This window comes from Rhopalosiphum maidis, chromosome 4, assembly GCF_003676215.2.
Source record: "Rhopalosiphum maidis isolate BTI-1 chromosome 4, ASM367621v3, whole genome shotgun sequence".
NCBI lineage: Eukaryota > Metazoa > Arthropoda > Insecta > Hemiptera > Aphididae > Rhopalosiphum > Rhopalosiphum maidis.
In genome coordinates this window covers 30,990,138-31,008,697 of record NC_040880.1, presented here as the reverse complement: position 1 = coordinate 31,008,697, position 18,560 = coordinate 30,990,138, and the positions used below count along the sequence as shown (strand labels likewise).

General features: G+C 26.6%; 2 protein-coding genes across 2 annotated transcripts; one reads left to right on the top strand and one right to left on the bottom strand.

Moving 5' to 3' along the window:
• Positions 1–164: 164 nt before the first annotated feature.
• LOC113561180 (vigilin) lies at positions 165–12,355 on the bottom strand. Its single transcript, XM_026967454.1, has 24 exons — positions 12,202–12,355; positions 9,694–10,000; positions 9,339–9,554; positions 7,374–7,580; positions 7,077–7,292; positions 6,695–6,878; positions 6,504–6,634; positions 6,212–6,380; positions 5,995–6,107; positions 5,733–5,886; positions 5,485–5,663; positions 5,288–5,419; positions 5,074–5,220; positions 4,073–4,228; positions 3,655–4,005; positions 3,303–3,521; positions 3,005–3,223; positions 2,800–2,929; positions 2,382–2,542; positions 2,151–2,279; positions 1,780–1,890; positions 1,222–1,422; positions 906–1,136; positions 165–811 (listed from the first exon to the last, which is right to left on the bottom strand). The coding sequence occupies exons 2-24, from the start codon at positions 9,925–9,927 to the stop codon at positions 557–559; spliced, it is 4,245 nt and encodes a 1,414-aa protein (XP_026823255.1). The 5' UTR covers positions 9,928–10,000; positions 12,202–12,355; the 3' UTR covers positions 165–556.
• A 4,647-nt stretch (positions 12,356–17,002) lies between these two features.
• Positions 17,003–17,566, top strand: LOC113549284 (coiled-coil-helix-coiled-coil-helix domain-containing protein 1). The gene has a single exon (XM_026950511.1). The coding sequence runs from the start codon at positions 17,093–17,095 to the stop codon at positions 17,456–17,458; it is 366 nt and encodes a 121-aa protein (XP_026806312.1). The 5' UTR covers positions 17,003–17,092; the 3' UTR covers positions 17,459–17,566.
• The last annotated feature ends 994 nt before the right edge of the window (positions 17,567–18,560 follow it).

The window sequence follows — 18,560 nt, the reverse complement described above, 5'->3', positions numbered from 1 at the left end:
TTGAAACAGATGAAATATAATTTTTAAATACAAATATTTACGGAATATTTTTCAATTCAGTTTAAAAAAAAATCAAGAAAAATGTTAAAAACAAAGAGAAAAAATAACGCTAAAAGCATAACAAAATATGTTAACATTTTTTTAGACTTAACATTACATTATAATGATATAAAAACATTTTATTTAGTATAATAATCTGTTAAAAAAAACATAGCGGACACAAGAAAAAATGAGACCCAAATGGTTACAATCTATTATTTTATACAGCAATTTTTCTTCACAGCCTGGAAAATATAGAATTTTTTTCCACCTAATGTTACAAAAAAAAATAAATATATATAAATAAATATATATGTATTTTTTTTTTTTGGTTTTCTATTAAATAACACATTTTTTCTAAACATATTCTATTCTTAAAATATAATTATATTGTAATTTAATTACTTGGGAGAAATTCAGTTTAGTGGCAACCGGACACTATATATATTTTTTAATTGAAATCGCAAAAAATATTTAATTATTGGAAACAATAATTTTATAAATCGATTAAAAATAACTAACGACGCCCACTTCCCCAACTTGGAAGATTGGTTTTATCAGAACCAGCATTGTTAGCAGATGTCGCAATACCCGCAAATGATGGAAAATCTCTGGTACTATTTGTATCTGGATGAGCTTTTTCCCATGGAGCACCATTACCCATAACAAATCCAGCACCTCCTTGTGAGTTATGATTACCATTGGGAACAGATTGACTCTCAGTTTTTGGTTTCAAGTTTGCTCTTGCTTCATTTTCTACTAAGTCTGTCAACTGTAAAAAAATAAATTACAATATTACTGAGTACTGAAATTCATAGGCAATATAAAAATAATATGCTCTATTAAAATATAATAGAAAAAATTACATAGTCTTGTTGAATCATATCTAAATAATCCATACAATCCAAAACGTCATCCTGGGTGGCATCTTCACGAGCATATACAGTTACTAAATCTGGATTAGAACTATCAGATTTTGAAAATCTAATATCTACATGATATTTATCCATAATTTGTGAAATGTTACGTCCACGAAAACCGATTAATCTTGAATGAATTCTACTATCAATATAAATTTCTTCCTTATAAACATTTTTCTAAATAAAATATTAAATTGAATTAGTCAACAATACATTAATGTAACAACTAGTTTAAAAATGCATAAAAAAAAATCTAACTTACAAGTTTATCAACCATTTCTTGAATTTCATCTCTCGCTGATTCAGCACTTTTTTGGTAACCGACAACTGTCACTATGTTTTCATTGTTTCCTTCACCTCTTCTAGGTAGATTAACTTGCACACCATATTTGTTACGTAAGTTACGAACAGTGTCTCCTTTTTTACCAATTATCATAGGATGGAATTCTGGTTCAATAGTCATCTAAAATTATAAAATTTATCATTTCATCAATATGATTTATAGCAATTAACATTGATTTAGTTAAATGATCTGTTCAAGTACTAAATACAATAACTGCAGTTATTATTAAGTCTTTAGTAAATCATTAGTCATAACTGAATAAGAATAGACATAAACCACATTAAATGTCATTCACACATATTATATTCTCCATATCAACAATATAATCTACTATTCTAATCACAGAAAATAGCAGTCAATTGGCGTATGTCAAAATGTGATTAATAATTCTGATGATCAGTTAACCACAGGTTGACAACTAACCATCAATTAAGATATTAAAAATACCCTAACTAATAATATACATAATAAAAATACCTGAATTTCATATGAACGCAATTGTCTATCTTCTTTATCAGCATCATATAACCTCATTTCTTCTTTAATGGCTGCAACTACTTCATCGATATCCTTTTGAACCCCAGTAATCTAAATGACAAAAGTTACAACATTTTATTATAATTGTACTACTTTTATAATAAAATAATTTATTTAAAGAATTTGTCATGCTATTAAAAGAAATATTTAGCAACATAATTTATTACATTTAAATTTACAGCTCAAAATTTATAATTTTTGGTATGGAAAATGGACATTTTGCTAACCAATTTAATGAGTAATAATTTATTAATTTATATTAATCAATAAAATTATTTTAAATTATTATTAATAAATACTATAGAAATTACCTTTATAATATCAGCATTTTGTTCTTGATTTGGAACTTTAATCTGAACATTATAATCATCACTAAGCTTTCGGATCGTGGCACCCTTAGAACCAATCAATGATCTATGATATTCAGATGGTACATTTAACTAAAAACAATATTTAAAAATATAAAAATTAATAGAGCTGTATGATAACGAATATTCAAATATTCATGAGTAGTTCAAATACATTTTATAACAAAAACTTACATCAATAGTTTTTGGTATATTATCAATTAAAATTTGTTTAGCACTTTCACAATTTTCAGGTTTTCCAAAGATTGTAACTATGTCATTGACACTAGGAGCACGGTTTTCATCAGTTTCTTCTCCAACATTAACATCTTCAGACTCGCGAATAAACTGGTCTTCTATTTATCAAGACAAACATAAAATAGAATATTAATTTAACTCTTATAAAATTAATTTGCTTTGATATTATTTTAACTAATATTAGTTTTATCTATTTTAATAATGAAAAACATTAAAAAAAAATACAATCTGTATAAAATAAATACAATGAGTAATTGAGTTAACATTTTTTTATTAGGCTAGATGACGTGATAGGATAGAAGGGAGCGTCCAATATCACTATTTCCAATAAAATATTTAAAATTATAATTATTACCTGGAGGTCTTTCAGGAAACTTAATCCAAACATCTAAATCTCGTCTCATGCCTTCCAATAAATCTCGATTTCTCATTAAAACTCTATGCATCCTTTGAGGTATGATTACTTCAACAGTGATACGTTGTTCCTAAAAGTAAAATAAAAAAAAAATATATTGTTAATAAACCAATGATCAAAAACAATAGTTAAACAATTCAATTACCAAGTCTATAACAATATTATTGATTTTATTTTTGACTTTTTCAACATAGTCTTTGTGACCTTTAATCAAAACTTCACTAGAATTTGAATTAACTTGTGGGAATGTTACAGTAACTCCATTAAATTCAGCACTAATTTGATTTATAACTTCAGCACGGCGAGCAACAAAATGTCGATGGTGTTTAGGAGGAACACTCATAATTATTTCAATAATATTTTCCTAAACAGTAATTCAAATTAACAATTTTTTTTAACTTAATAATTATTAAGAGCGGAATAATCTTATTAAGAATGCTTACCAAATCCTTAACAATCTCTTCAATTCTACGCTTTGCTTCTTCAGCATTAGATTTGTCACCCTTGATTATAACAACATCATCATTAGATGCTAGTTTAGGGAATGTTATAGATACTCCATTACAATCATCAATGATTCTATTAATAATTTCACCACGTCTTGCAACAAAGTGACGATGATACTTAGGATCAACGTTAACTTCAACTTGGATAGTATTTTCCTAGATAAAATAATAAAGTTATTGATCATAATAGAATAATAATAAATTTAATTTGTAGTAAATTTAAATTATTAACAAAGATAATTTTAATAATCCAGTAACGTAATTAGATAAATGTAAATAAAGTACATACCAAAACTTTTGCATGGTCTAAAAGTCTCTGTTTTGCAATAGCAACATTTGCTTTGCTACCTTTCAGTACAACTTTATCCCCACCGCCAGGTTTGGGGAATGATATTTTTACACCACCACATTCTTCTTCCAACTTATGTAAAAATTCTCCACGTTTAGCCACAAAATTTTTATGATATTTTTCATTTATTTCTACACGGTCTTCAACAACATTACTGATATCAGTTATCATAACTTCAAATTCTAATTTTGCCTTGTCTACATTTTCTTTTTTACCAACAATAGTAATATTTTCATTAACTGAATCAGTTTCGGGTGGGAATATAATTCTTGTATTTGTTAAATCTCGAATCTGTAACCAAATACACAGTAATAATAATAATCAACTATTTATGAATCTAATTATTTTAACAACATACCCTTTTGACATTAGCTCGTTTTTTCCCAATCAAATATTTGTGAAACTCTGGCTTTACTTTTAGATCAATAACTGAATTATGAACTTCGTCTACCATGGTCTGAATTTGTGTTATAGCACTGTCTACATCATCTTCAGGTCCTTTGATAACTATAGTCTATAAAATAAATTATTTAAATAAATAAAATATTTTTAAATATTACATAATTTAAGTAAAACCTAATAAAATGTATTAAATGCAATACATTTTGAAATATTAAAAAGTTTGAGCAGTAAAAATAAAAATAAATGAATACTATAACTTTAAAATCTAAGAACATAAATATTAGGATTTTCTTTAATAATTTAAATAGAAACCCACATTCAAAGAGTTATCAATTTTTCATTGATACTGTAAAATAGTATGATAAAAATAATTGAGACAATCTAAAAATAATATTGCACAACAAAACAACATATTACTATTCTGATGGCAGAATCATTGATTAAGTTTAAAATCTAACAGCTAAATTGTGACATTAGAATTATTTATTATAGGTATATAAATTTTTTATGTTGTAGTTTCATAAAACGACTTAATTATACCAAATTATGCATGATTGTAAACATGTTAATTGTTCATATACGCTATTCGGAATGAGATAGTACCTCGATGGCCAGCTTAAGCGCATGGGCGTGGCTTTACTACACAGCAGGCCTGCAGATAGTTGACTCAGTAGAGTGGACAAACAAGTGTTGTCTGACCTCTGCTCGACGAAAACTGTTTGCTGCCAAGGTACGATCTCATTCCGAATAGCGTATAGACAATATGTAATTCATACCACTACTTAAGAAATATGTACAATAACTTATTAATCAAAATATAGTTAATTAAATTAATTTAAAATATTTTGAATGAATATTAAATATATTTTATAAAATTAATGATTAATTAGACTACAAGTAATATGCATTTTATTAGTCTAATTATATTTAAATATAGATAAAATATATAACACTTACATTATCGCCTTTAACAGCTGGTAACTTTAATGACACATTACCTCCACAATCTTCTCTGATAGATTGAATAAATTTATTCCCAAGATTTACAATAACATTACGTACTTTAATATTTCCTAACACGATTTCTTTTGTGACAATATCTCCCTAAAAAATAAATAATTTTATTAAATAACATTTAAATTAAAATTAAATTGTTTTATAAATTACTAACCATTTCATTTTGTATTTTCTTTATCATATCACAAGCAATTAGAACTTTTTCTTTATTACCCATGACTTTGATAGTGTCACTATCTTCACCTTCACGAGGTAAATCAATTCTAGTATCAGTTTCTTCTCTGATCTATATAAAAAAAAAAAAGATTTTTATTTAATACATTAAATATTAAGTAAAAATAGTAACAAAACCTTTTTAATATTAGCTCCTCCTTTCCCCACAACAAGCTTATGGAATTGTTTAAAAACAGGAATTTCTAATACATAGTTAGCTTCATCTAATTCTTTTGCCAATTTAGCTAAAGACTTAAATGCTTTATTTACATCATCATTTAAACCACGAATTTTGACTAAATTGCTTCTAGCTTCAACTAAAATAGAATTATGAATATACAAATAATATTTTTTTCATTTAATTATGAAATTTAACAATATATTACCTGAACTAGGAAATGTAATTTGAACGTTAAAAGCTTCCTGAAGTTCCCTTACTTTTTCACCTTTGACTCCAATTATAGCACGATGGTGACGTTGGTCAATTGATATTTCTTTTTCAACTTCATTCTCTAACTTATAAATCATTTCTTGTAATTCCTATTATAATGTATTTATTCACAAATAATAAATAGGTTTTTATAACACATAAAAATAACTTTTAATCACAATTTTCATTAGTTAATAAATAATATAATTAGATCTTACACTTTTTGCTAATTCCACTCCATCTTTTCGTCCTTCAATCCGAATAATGTTCGAGTTATTATCAGACTCAGAAATATTGATTATAACACCGGCGTCATTTTTTACGCGATTAACTAAATAAGTAAATATTTAATTATCAATAACTTATTTATTTTCAATGTTATAAAGAAAAAAAATATATTTCATCGCAATTTAGATACAATGAATATTTACTTACTATTGCTTCCGTTTTTTCCAATTATATGCTTGAAAAACTTTGGATCAACTACAAGTTCAGTAGAAACATAGCAGTCAATAGCTTTTTTTAATGAATCAATTACCTTAGGAATCATATTAGTTGGGCCTTCCACAATTATCTTATTATCATCAGAAAATTCAACATGTACCTTTGAAAATGTAATTATGTGTAATAAATTTATTAAGTAAAACAATTAATGATTCTAAGTAATTATTGTTATGAAAATAAATTTAACAAAAATGTTTAATAAATATTATAAACTAATAAATACCTTTTCATTATCTTCAATTAACTCTCGTAAATTAGAACCATTTTTACCTATTAAAAATCTATGCATCCATCCAGGACACTCGATTGTTTCAGCAGTCATACTGTTTGCTTTTTCATACAACTTCGTTAATCCTAAAATTAAAAAATAAATTATATTTTAAATATACCAAATGTATTGAAAAAAATATTTACCAGTGCCTAAATCCTTATATAACCCTCTTAAAGTAACTGTTTCTTTGTCTGAATCTTGTTGAGGCATTTCCACGCTAACATTAGTTTCCAATAATATATCTTGAATACCATTTCCTTTTTGTGCCATTAAATATTTATGTTTCTGTTTTGGTATCTCAACAAACACTGTTGCTGATTCTTTTTCCTATAATAAAAATTGTTATTATTTAAAATTAATTAATAAAATAATACAATAATTTAAATGATATAACTGATAGAAAATAATGTCTATATTTTTCTTGTAATTTTAAGGATTATGTTTTACTTGATTTTGATTAATATAATAGTATGTTAAACAGTTAAACATTTGATGTTGTGGAATTTTTAATAAAATATTACATACCATTTTTGTATAAACCTGTTTAATCTGTTCAATAGCTGATTGAACTCCTTCTTTATCTCCAGCAATTGTAATTTCATCTCTGTTAACAGATGGCGGGGGAACATGGATTTTAACACCAGTTTCTTTCATTAAATTATTAAGCTTTTCATTATGACCACCAGTAATGAAAGGATGGAAAATTTTTGGGATTTCAATCCTTTCAAATGCTTTTTTAGACTGTAAAAAATTATATTTTATTAATAAAATAAATACCAAATTAATTAGTATACATTTATTTCCATAGAAAGAATAACTTACCAACTCATCTGAAATCATGCGAATTTCTTGAACAGCTTTCTCCACTGCATCTCTAGTTCCAGTAACATTGATAATATCTGAAGTATCTTGAATGCTTGGCATTTGAATACGCGCACCAGTGCGCTGTTCAATTTCCTTGCGACGAGTTCCTTGTTTTCCCATAACTTGACAATGGTGTTCCTTTGGAACAGGGACTGCACTAGTAGCCTAAAATATTACAGTAAATGAAAATTATATTAATAAATCTTTTAAAAATTCCAAATTATAAATAAAATAAATTATTAATAATTAGCTTAGTAAAGTTTAATATTAAATTGAATTAATCTATTATACAACTTCATAGTAAGAACTTTATCTGTTCATATTTTATAATAATTCTGTTTTTAAGTGAATTACGAGCATTTTTAAACTGCACTATTATATACATAAAACAGTAAAAATTGATTATTCTAAAAAGCCAACTTTCAAACACAGATAAGATTACACAATAGTTTTTAGATTACAAGCTATTGCTTGAAGGAACGTTGAAATATTGTTATACAATCTACATTCCAGATACTTATTTGTCAATACCTGTATTCATCTTTAGTACATTAAGTAAAGGAAGATAGGTAGTAATAAATGGTACAAGTTTACAACTCTTTTAATAATACACTACAATATTATTAGATACTTCTTCAACATAATTTATCTTAAAAATGGATAATACAACAAATTTATGTTCAGCAATTTCAATTGTATGATGTTAACTTTAATATAAAAGTGATATTAATATTATCAAGTGTAAAAGTAAAAATTGTATTTAGGTACACTCTCAATGTCTCAATAATATTCTTACCTTAAAATTTGAGAATGGATCCTCACTCTAATATATAAGCTATCAGTAGAAAAATGAAACTGCTAAACATAAATGTTGATATATCATATGTTAGTAAGATGAAGACAACACAAGTAAATACAACCTTCAGATGTTCATAGTTAAGAATTTGAACCAATAAAGACTAATCAAAGTAATAACAGCAACTATTTTTTTTTTATAAAATCTACTTGTCATGTACATGATATTAATTTTAAATCAGTTATAAATAATAACTTGGATAGAAAAGATTTTGAATCAGTAAATATAATGGTACTTTTAGCAAGACCTTTAAAACTTCTTTTTGTACAAATTATTAGTAGTCAGTTTAAGACTAAGTTATGATAACTAGTGTCCAAAGTGAAGTATGGAGTATACATGACATTGTATTCCAAGGAAGAGTAATTACAAGATATAAAATTCAACATGAAATTTAGAAAATTTCCCTATTCTGATGACAATAGATCACCCATAACATAATGATTTGTTATGGTTAAACTTTGAATTAAGATTTCTGGATTTTATATTTATTCAGCTATTTTTATAGCTAATTGTTATAAAAGTTGATCTGTAGTTCTTTCAAAATTTATATTTATTTTTAGAACTATGATGTCAAGATAATTACTTATTTGATTAATGTGCTTATCTATGCCATCCTTTAATACACTAAGCATGCCACTTTTAGGTGAAAAGAATAATTACTTATGATCAGTTTTACACATTCCTAATCCCTAAAAGATTCATATTTTTATTTTTAGAATGTTATAAGTATGAAGACCATTTAAACTAATAAAGTGTACTTTTTAATATTTCTTAAAATAACTTGAAATAATAATTGAATTGATAAATAAATTATGATTTAGGACTAATACATTTTTTTTTCATAAAACAATATTAACTAAGAAACCAATTAAATTTTATTTTATAATTAATTAATCACTTTTTATAGGTAATAGTTTAAATGGAACATTCATTTAGGACATAACTTGTGGCCTTTTTTTCGACATTTGATACTGAAACTTATAAATCAACAATCTTAAATTTAACTTATGTCTACAAAAAATAAGTATCAATGAGAAGCATAGTAATATTAAAGAACAACAATTTACCTGAGTTTGAAAGCTTGCAATAATTCTGCGTTTAGCCTCATTGACATCTGCATCTTTACCTCTTACAAGAAACGTTAAATTCATATTCTTTGACGTAGAAATCTCAATTTCAGCTCCAGTTTCTCTTGTAATTTGGCTACAAATGCGTTTAGATTCACCTTCACCAAATTTTTCACTATTATCTGATTTACGGTCTTGAACAGAAATAGTGAATACCTAAAATGATTTAACATACTATTACAATTGAATTAATTTATAAAAAAATGTTTTAAAATGAATTCATCTTTAAAAATTGCTAATAATTTATAATTTTATTTTTGGTCAATTAATATTAAAATAAATAATAAAAATTTACATTATTAACAGTTGAAGTCCGAACTTTGTTCCATCCTTTTGGTGGTACATTTGAAGATGCACATTGGCCATTGACCCCAATGTTCTTAGGAACCAATGTTTTTGAATCAGGTAAAGCTGGAAACACGAGGTCATAGCTGTTACCATTGTTACCTCCATCTTCTTGACCAGTGTTGTTAGACACCGTGCGTTCACTCTTCAACTTAGGGATATCTTGCTGCTGCAACTCCAACATAATGGCTATAGCTTCCTTACCAAACGTTTAGTCCAAATAAAACGAGTACCAAAGGTCTCTCCTTATTGAAACACTAAAATTTTAAAATTAAAATTAATATCTAATATTATAAATGAATAGGTATAAAGTAAAAGTAAATTATGCATTATAAATAACAAAAATAATTATATTAATATCAATTAAGATAATATATTGAAGTACATAATACAACAGAATTATAAAATGTAAATAGTAAAATAATACCAATCTAACATTATGTCATTGATACAATTTTAACTGTAGATTTACCTTTTAAAACATTACAATTAATAAAACAACAAATTCTATTTCTGAATAAAAACAAGACTATACTTGAACAACATTTTAGTTGAAATGCTTAAGTAGATTACCTACCTTTAGCATTCAATATAAATACATGTGAGAATTTTGAAGCAAATTAATTTATAATTAAAACATTAAAGGTAGGTAAACAAGATTTAGAAAAATGTATTAATAAATTAGATCAGTGGTTCCCAAACTGTGTAATATTGTATACTAGGAGCATGGTCAGCATTTTCTAAGAGTACCATAGTCTACAACTCATAATAAATAATTTAAAATTTATAGATTTTTTTTGTTCAGTCTTTTATTTACAGCAGAGCACCACAGCTGAATTCGGTCCAAAAGCAGGCACCGTGGAAAAAAGTTTAGAAACCGATACATTACATAATAACTGGTTAAATGTCAACAGAAATATGTTAATAATAATACAAGGTGACACAACTACACTAGTTCATACTTCAAGATTAAGTTGTCATCATTTTAATTTAGATGAGTATTTGATTATAATCATGAAAATTCAATTAAAACCCCTAAAAAGATTAATACAAGTCACCTAACATATGTAATATAAAATACAAAGGCAAATCAAAAATTATTAAGTAAAATAAAAAATTATTTGAGTGATAAATAGAAGTAATATGATTTGAAGATTAGAAAAGATTATTATTGAACAGTTATAGATTTTTATGTTAAAATTGTGTAAAATTTACAACCTATACTTTGCAAATATGTTACAAAACAAATTAATATTAATATTAATTAGTATAGGTCAAAACATGGGGTTTTTGTACAATCAGTCTGATAATACATGATATTTGGAGAAAGTAGATACATTTGAAAGCCTAACAAGTGTTAATAATAGGTATAGACAGAAGTCCAGACTTAGATTAAATATAACTATACTGTTTTTAAATAGATAAGTAATTAAGGATTTTTTAACTGATGAATGTATTTTATAGATTTATTCTAGAGTAAAAGATTTTGCTTTAACTTATTTGCTAGGACTACCAATTTAAATAATTGTCAAAGATTAACCCAAGTTTTAATAATGGGCGTTATGAAGTTGTTTAAGTTAGAAGATAGGCTTAAATCTCTACTATTCTAATAATTTAAGAAAATAACTAAATATAGGTATAATTTGTGTATGGCAATAAATAATTAAAAATCAACCACAAATTAAATTATTAAAAATATTACAATCAGTGGATTGTAGAGCTTGGCTATTCTCACTACATTGATATATGGATCTTTATGGATATTGAATAGAGATGGAGACAGCCAAGGAGTAAAGCAACCCTACCAGATAGTCGAAAATAATGATGAATGTACTCAGTGCAACATATATCAGTCTCTACTACAAATACCTCTACATCAAAGGACCAAGAAAAATACTCAGAAGTATACAACTAATGATGTCATCATCCTGAACGATTTTGACAAATCCACCATCATTGCTATTTTTGGTACAAACCACCTCGATGACAGAGGACCAAAAACGTGGGACGGTCTAGAATTAAGGGCAAACGCGATTAGTGACAATCGCAGTAATCTGGCAGAGGAAGAGGGGTTTTGACATTTGGTTGAGTGGGTGACGAGCCAAATAGAAGAGATTTAACGGCCCCTGTGACGCACTGGGTTGTGGGTGACGGCGGGTGGGCCCAAAGGCCAACGGCACGCTTCCCGACGATGACGTATACGTGGTAGTGGACAAGTACGGACCAGGTTTAACGGAGGCCCATCAGCCTAGATAATAAAAGATCCGATCCACGGGGAGTCGACGTGTCAACCCACCGCGCTTGGCGTACGTGTGCGTACGTGTGCGCGTGTACTCGTGCTCCGCACCACGACCACGCATAACCCCAGACCGATCGCATTGCCATGAGGTTTAACAACCGTCTGTGGGCCGCGCCATACAGGGCGGTGAACAACATCGATAAACGTAAAAACACTTACTGTAATCACGTTGTGTGCCTGCCGCGAGAACGAGACGGTGTGTGGGATAAGTATTGGCGAAACGCGTGTGCACGAACGAAACGAGCGAACGACAATTCGATGCAAAAACCAAAACGATTTTAACACTGTAAAGTAACCAGCCGCCGCACCGCTATCAAACCATTACACATGTAAAAGATTTTTTTTTCACCTTTCCGCAATGCTGCCACCACATCGGTAAAGAAATTTTTAGACCACCGACGTTCCACCGGCCGACACTATGTACAACGTCAATACCTTCCACTGTGGCGGCATTGAATTGTATAATTTAATATTTATTATAACTATTTATTGGAACTCGTCACTCGCAACACCAGTACCGCCGCCAGGTGCCGACTCGACCTTTTAAGGCTTTGCCCTTTGCGCTATTTTACACACTATAAAAATAATATGGTTATATCGATGTGAGTTACTCCGACCGCTTTAGGGTTCGATCGTCGTTGGTGAGTGTACTCAAAGAGTACATAAACACGACCCCAAAACTGCACTAGGATTAAATAATATATTATTATATATTATGTTTACTGTTTTCTTCATAAAATTGTAAATTATTCACACATTTATTTTTATTTATTTAGAAGCTTGTTAGAGTACAGCTGGAAACCAACTTTCCAGTGAACAAAATATTTCTAGTCTTGGAACTTAATTTTAAAAATGAAGCATCATAATAATACAACAATATTACCCACGAATACATCATTATAGATCTATAAAAAAAAAGTAATGTAGCAATCTACAATACTACAATAGTTATACTAGCGTTACCCCAAAACTGAAAGTAAGTATAAAAATATAGTTCATTAATCTGTACGGGTCCTAAATATTATGAAAGAATGAATACTGTATACACGGTAAATGGACACATCACTCATTCACTCATATTCAGTAAAATCGATTCTTCCAAAATTTTCACACGTGTAATTGTATTCTTCTTCAGTCTTCACCTTTCCCTCCTATGGAATCGGCCAAATTTGTCGGTAATTGGTCAAAAAGTCCGTTTTAAAAAAAGTTGGACAAAAAGTAATCAGTTTTTATAGTCGAACAACAAGTCTGAAAATACTAAATATTTTATATAGTTAATATTTATTTTAAAAATTTAAAAATGTTTATAGACATTATATATTATACACATTATATTGTTATATTTATTTCTATTTTCATTTTTAATTACATAATTTATTACAACATATTAGAACAACAATATCAAAATGTATTTGTAACTAAATACATTTTAATAAACAATGAATTTTATTTTATTTATAAACACGTCAATCTAGACAAAACTAAAATAAAAAAATAGTACATCATCATTATAATAAAAAATATAAATTAGATACCTAACTATACTACTTAGTGGATTTCCGTTATATTTTTGTTAGTTATACGAAAATATAATAATATGTGTACAGCATTTTTAAATTTTTAAAATAAATATTAATTAGGTACCAAATATTTTGTATTTTTGGACTTTTTTTAAAGCGGATTTTTGGTCCCCAGACTTTTCGTCCGCGATTCAAATTTGTCATATCCTTCCACATAATATAGAGTTATCTTCTTTATCTCTCTTTTAATCTGGCATCTCGAGCTATTTTCATGTTTAAATGTTTAATTCTCTATTTTTAAATAATAAGCTTTCGTATTCGTACGTGGAAGTTACGAATTAATATCTAAATTATTCGTAGTTGTAGTACAATTGTCGATTATCATGACTTCGGATTTATTCGGTATATTTTGTACGGCTCAGATTGACGAACGGTTGTGGCGACATTGGATCCACCATCCACGACGCAATGATGTCACACACTCGTCGTGGAAACTAACGCACTAACACAAATATATGTGAAAAGTAGAAATGCATTATTCAAATCATTGACAGACTAAACTAAAGCTACCTATATCTACTAAAGTAAAGGCGTGTGTGTTATTGAGTATTGACATCGACAAATATTGAATAATAATAGGTTATGTAGGTTTACGTATGTATACAGTATATACTAATCTACCTACTATAAATTATAATAGATGGCAATATGATATAATACTATAATGTACATTGAACATACATAATACATAATACATATTATATTATATTGTAGTTATCATAATGTCGTGTCGTTGGCTCGTTGCGTAGTACGTATCTACTACCTATTAAACGACTGATTTTATATAATATTATTTGCGATTTAAAACTCCCAGGTTAGGTCAACAACACGCTCAGATATAAAATAATAATATTATAGGTACTATTTATTCGGGCAGTAATTTATACATAATATTATATTCACATATTTTCTTATTGTAATTTCATTGAATGAATTAATAAATTGCATAAAATATGTAGGTACCACCCATCCCTATACCGATCTTAATACTGACAGCATATTATATTATTTAATCGTTATTTACGAACATTTGTGCGTATTCGATAATTGTATTGTTTTGCGATATAATAATATAAATAATAATATGATACAGTGATATTAATATCATATTTTACTACCATACCTCTTAATTTTTTTATATTTAAGCATGTTTTCTAACCTAACGTAATAATAATTATTATTTACACATACTTTTTTGATTTTTCACATCTTGGGAAATATGAAATCTTGAAAGCATCTACTGATTAGTAGCTTTTCTGGGAATCATATTTTTTAATAAATATTAATTTTTATAATATTTCAACTATAAATTTTAAATTATTTTTAATACCTAGTGTTGCTCTGTGATAAATTGCATTAATTATATTTTAATATTATTATAATAGGTACTACTATCTTTGATTGTCATCTTTTAATATAAAAAAAGGTGGCAAGTGGATATCACTCTGCTGTATAATAGACATGGAGATGAATAGGTCACTAAAATGGATGTGTAAATTTGAATTCAATGACAGGTATCATTGTATACGAAAAACGATTCTGAACGGAGATGATTTATTGATTTGTAAGTCTAGGATAATTAGTAGGATATATTATATATTTATCTATATTTAAATTTTAATATATCGTTATTTTAATCGATTTCATATGCTCATAAAATTTTTTCTATATTGACGCTGGAATTTTTTTTTGACAGTTACTTGAAGCAAAACTTATGGATAACCTTGTATTAGGTTTTATTAACCTTAAGTATAAATCACAAACATTTTATGAACTTTCAACTTCAAAATTTCTTGCAAATTTTTGCGATTTTTATATATTTCGTAAACATTTGAACTTTAAATGCTTATAAACAAAAATTGTGACTAACGATTTTTGATTTTTTTTTACTACGATAAGAATAACTTATTGATAGGTTAGAATACTACGTGGAGATTGTTCTATACTTCTATAGTAGGTAATAACTTATAAGTTTAAGTCAAACATACCATGCATTGATTTTAGAATTATAATTCTATTGTAGTATTATATAATTAATGGTTATACTCACAATTTTTAATTACATTTTTTATATTATATACTTCTTTATTCAAATTTTATACTAAAAAAAAATTATATTCAATATCATTTTAGTTAATTAAAGCTATTATTATTTATTTCGTTATGTTGATTATTTGTTGATTAAGTAATAATGTAAAACTGTTTTTATATTATGAAATGTACCTTGTAGTTAATTATTTATATTTTTTATAATTTTGTATTAGCTGCTAATAATTTATTATAGCAATAATTTTATTTGTGTATACTTTGTAATTTTATATATCTGTTTAAAATTTTTAAAAATTATGTTAAAATATAACATAAAACACAATTGATGTAATAAATTAAAACAAAATTTATTAACTATCAATAGTGATAGCTGATTGATCAAGTGAGAATAAAAAATAATACTGACGAACCCAGGCGCCTAGTAATCTTTCTTATTAGTTATTATTAGTATAATGTGATTAAATCTCGATAATTTACTATATATTTCCATAGTGTACCAATTACAATTATAGTTACCATATGAATAAATTGAAAAGATTGCAGACAACAGTTATAAAATCACCAAAATAGCATGATGATTTAATAAAAGTATAGGAATTTAATAAAATATATATTATGAATAAATAAATGTAAATGCGATTTAAATTATTTTTATTAACTTTTTTAGGGGAATCTTAATAACTATTAGACAGAACCAGCACCAATGTTTAAAGACTACTATAAAAAAAATAGGCTAACTTGAGTTTTGCCGTCCCTTACATGTAAATACTACATTAAATTTATAATACAAAAATGTTAAATTCCGCCCTAGGCGTGGGTGTATGTCGAATACCACTTGATCGGCTTGAGCTGGGCCGTTAATAGGGTAATACAATTGTTTTGACTTTTTGAAGGAATTTTACATTTTATTATTTTAAGGGTATACACTTTTCCGTACTGAAGATTGAACACAAATTAGTCATCATGATATAGTGTTTTGTCATAATAAATTAAAATAATAAATATAGAAAAAATTATTTATATAAAAATGAAATTGTTCGGTATAAAAATGGCCACACTGGTATACCAGTTGATCCAGACCATGGCTAAAGAACTAAGTTCCTATATTATGGTCCGTGAGGAAAAGTATCTGATGCCGTCTATGTTATCAATTATTTTATATAACCTCATTTTTTTAGAATATCATATTATTTTATTATGATAACTGATATGATAAAGTCATGGCTTGTGGATATTATCTATTATCTAAAATCTTGTGAAAGAATAAACCATAAAAAGTATAAAATTATATTAAATAATCTTATTATTTCAACAAATTTAGTATCATTTTAAAAATTACCTATTAGTTATTTAGTGCTTACATTTTTTTTTTTTGTGAATAATATAGTATATTCTAATACTTGTGTAATAATTACTTAACTATGCGTTTAAACAATGTTTTGAATTTTCGCGATATGCGTCGATATACAAAAAATCCTCTTGAAGTTAAATTCGAAGAACTGTTACCGCTTAAATTGAAAGATAAAGTATCTGGTAAAGGAGACAGGTCCAAAGAACGAGCATGTGTTCATGAAATATCTGTTATGTTTGCCTGTTTTAAAAAAAATGAATTTGACCAAGCTCTTTGTTCAGATGAAATTACCAAGTTTCAAGCATGTGCAACTAAAAATTATGCTGACAAGTTTAAAAGAAAACAAGACAGGCAAGAAGGAAATATTTCTGTGGGGAAGGATAATCTTACACCTAGAGAAATCAATTATCTTCTAAAAAAATATCCAAATCCATAAAACTCGATTTTTAGAATTTGTATTTAGGTATATAGGACCTACATATTAGTTAATTAAACTTTAATATTTATTTAAAATGTATAATATATTTGTTAGCATTGTATTTCATATGAAAATAAAATATATATCATTTATATTGCTATTAATGTATTAATGACGCCCTGATGGATTACAAAAAACGTTTGTAGTTTATGCGTTGGTTCATTAATTTATTTTTTTGTTTTTTTTTTTTTTTAAAGAAAAAACTGAATAATAAAGAAAATTGATTAAAATGAATTATTACTTGAGCATATAGATTAAATACCTATACTAAAATAGCAAATTAGTACTAATTGTTGTCAATGTACTTTTACTAAACTTATATATTTTTAAAATATACTTTATATAATTGTAATATTTATAAGATTCTTTACATACTTAATAATTTTGATAAAAATTCTTATTTTTGTGAACAAAATTTAAGGTATTTACCAAAAGTTACTTCTATATATTTTAAAGTAGTGTATTTTAGGTAAGGGGTGGATGAATATGAGTAAACATAGTATTACAAAGTAGAATATTGAACAAAGATTAACACCACTATCTACTCTGTATAATGTATACATGTTGTTTCATCAAATATTTTCAATTTGCCTTAATTTTTTGAATTTTATTTCAAAATTTTAGGTTGTTATAGGAGGATCATATTTTCAAATACTTACATTTTTTATATGAATTATGAAGTGTCATAAGGCAAATGGCAATTAATTTTTTTTCATATAAAAATAGGCATGTTATTTTATAATATAGTTATCTAATGTTGAGTTTATTAATTACTATATTTTCAAATATACTAGCCACTTTGGCTAGTATATAGCCATATTGTGGGGGGGGGGGGTTAAATGCCCAATGTCATTGTATGACCTACATGAAAATTTATTTCTAGAAAAAAATATGTAAATTTAGGAAAATTATTATTAACAATATCTTTTTCAAACAAAAAATCTGATTAATATTGCAGGTACCACATCTTATAACCTACTGCCTATTACTTGTCATGTCTTTACATACCTAGCAATTCCTTACTGGTCCAGTAAGTACAGAAATTATAGTTTAAATCGGG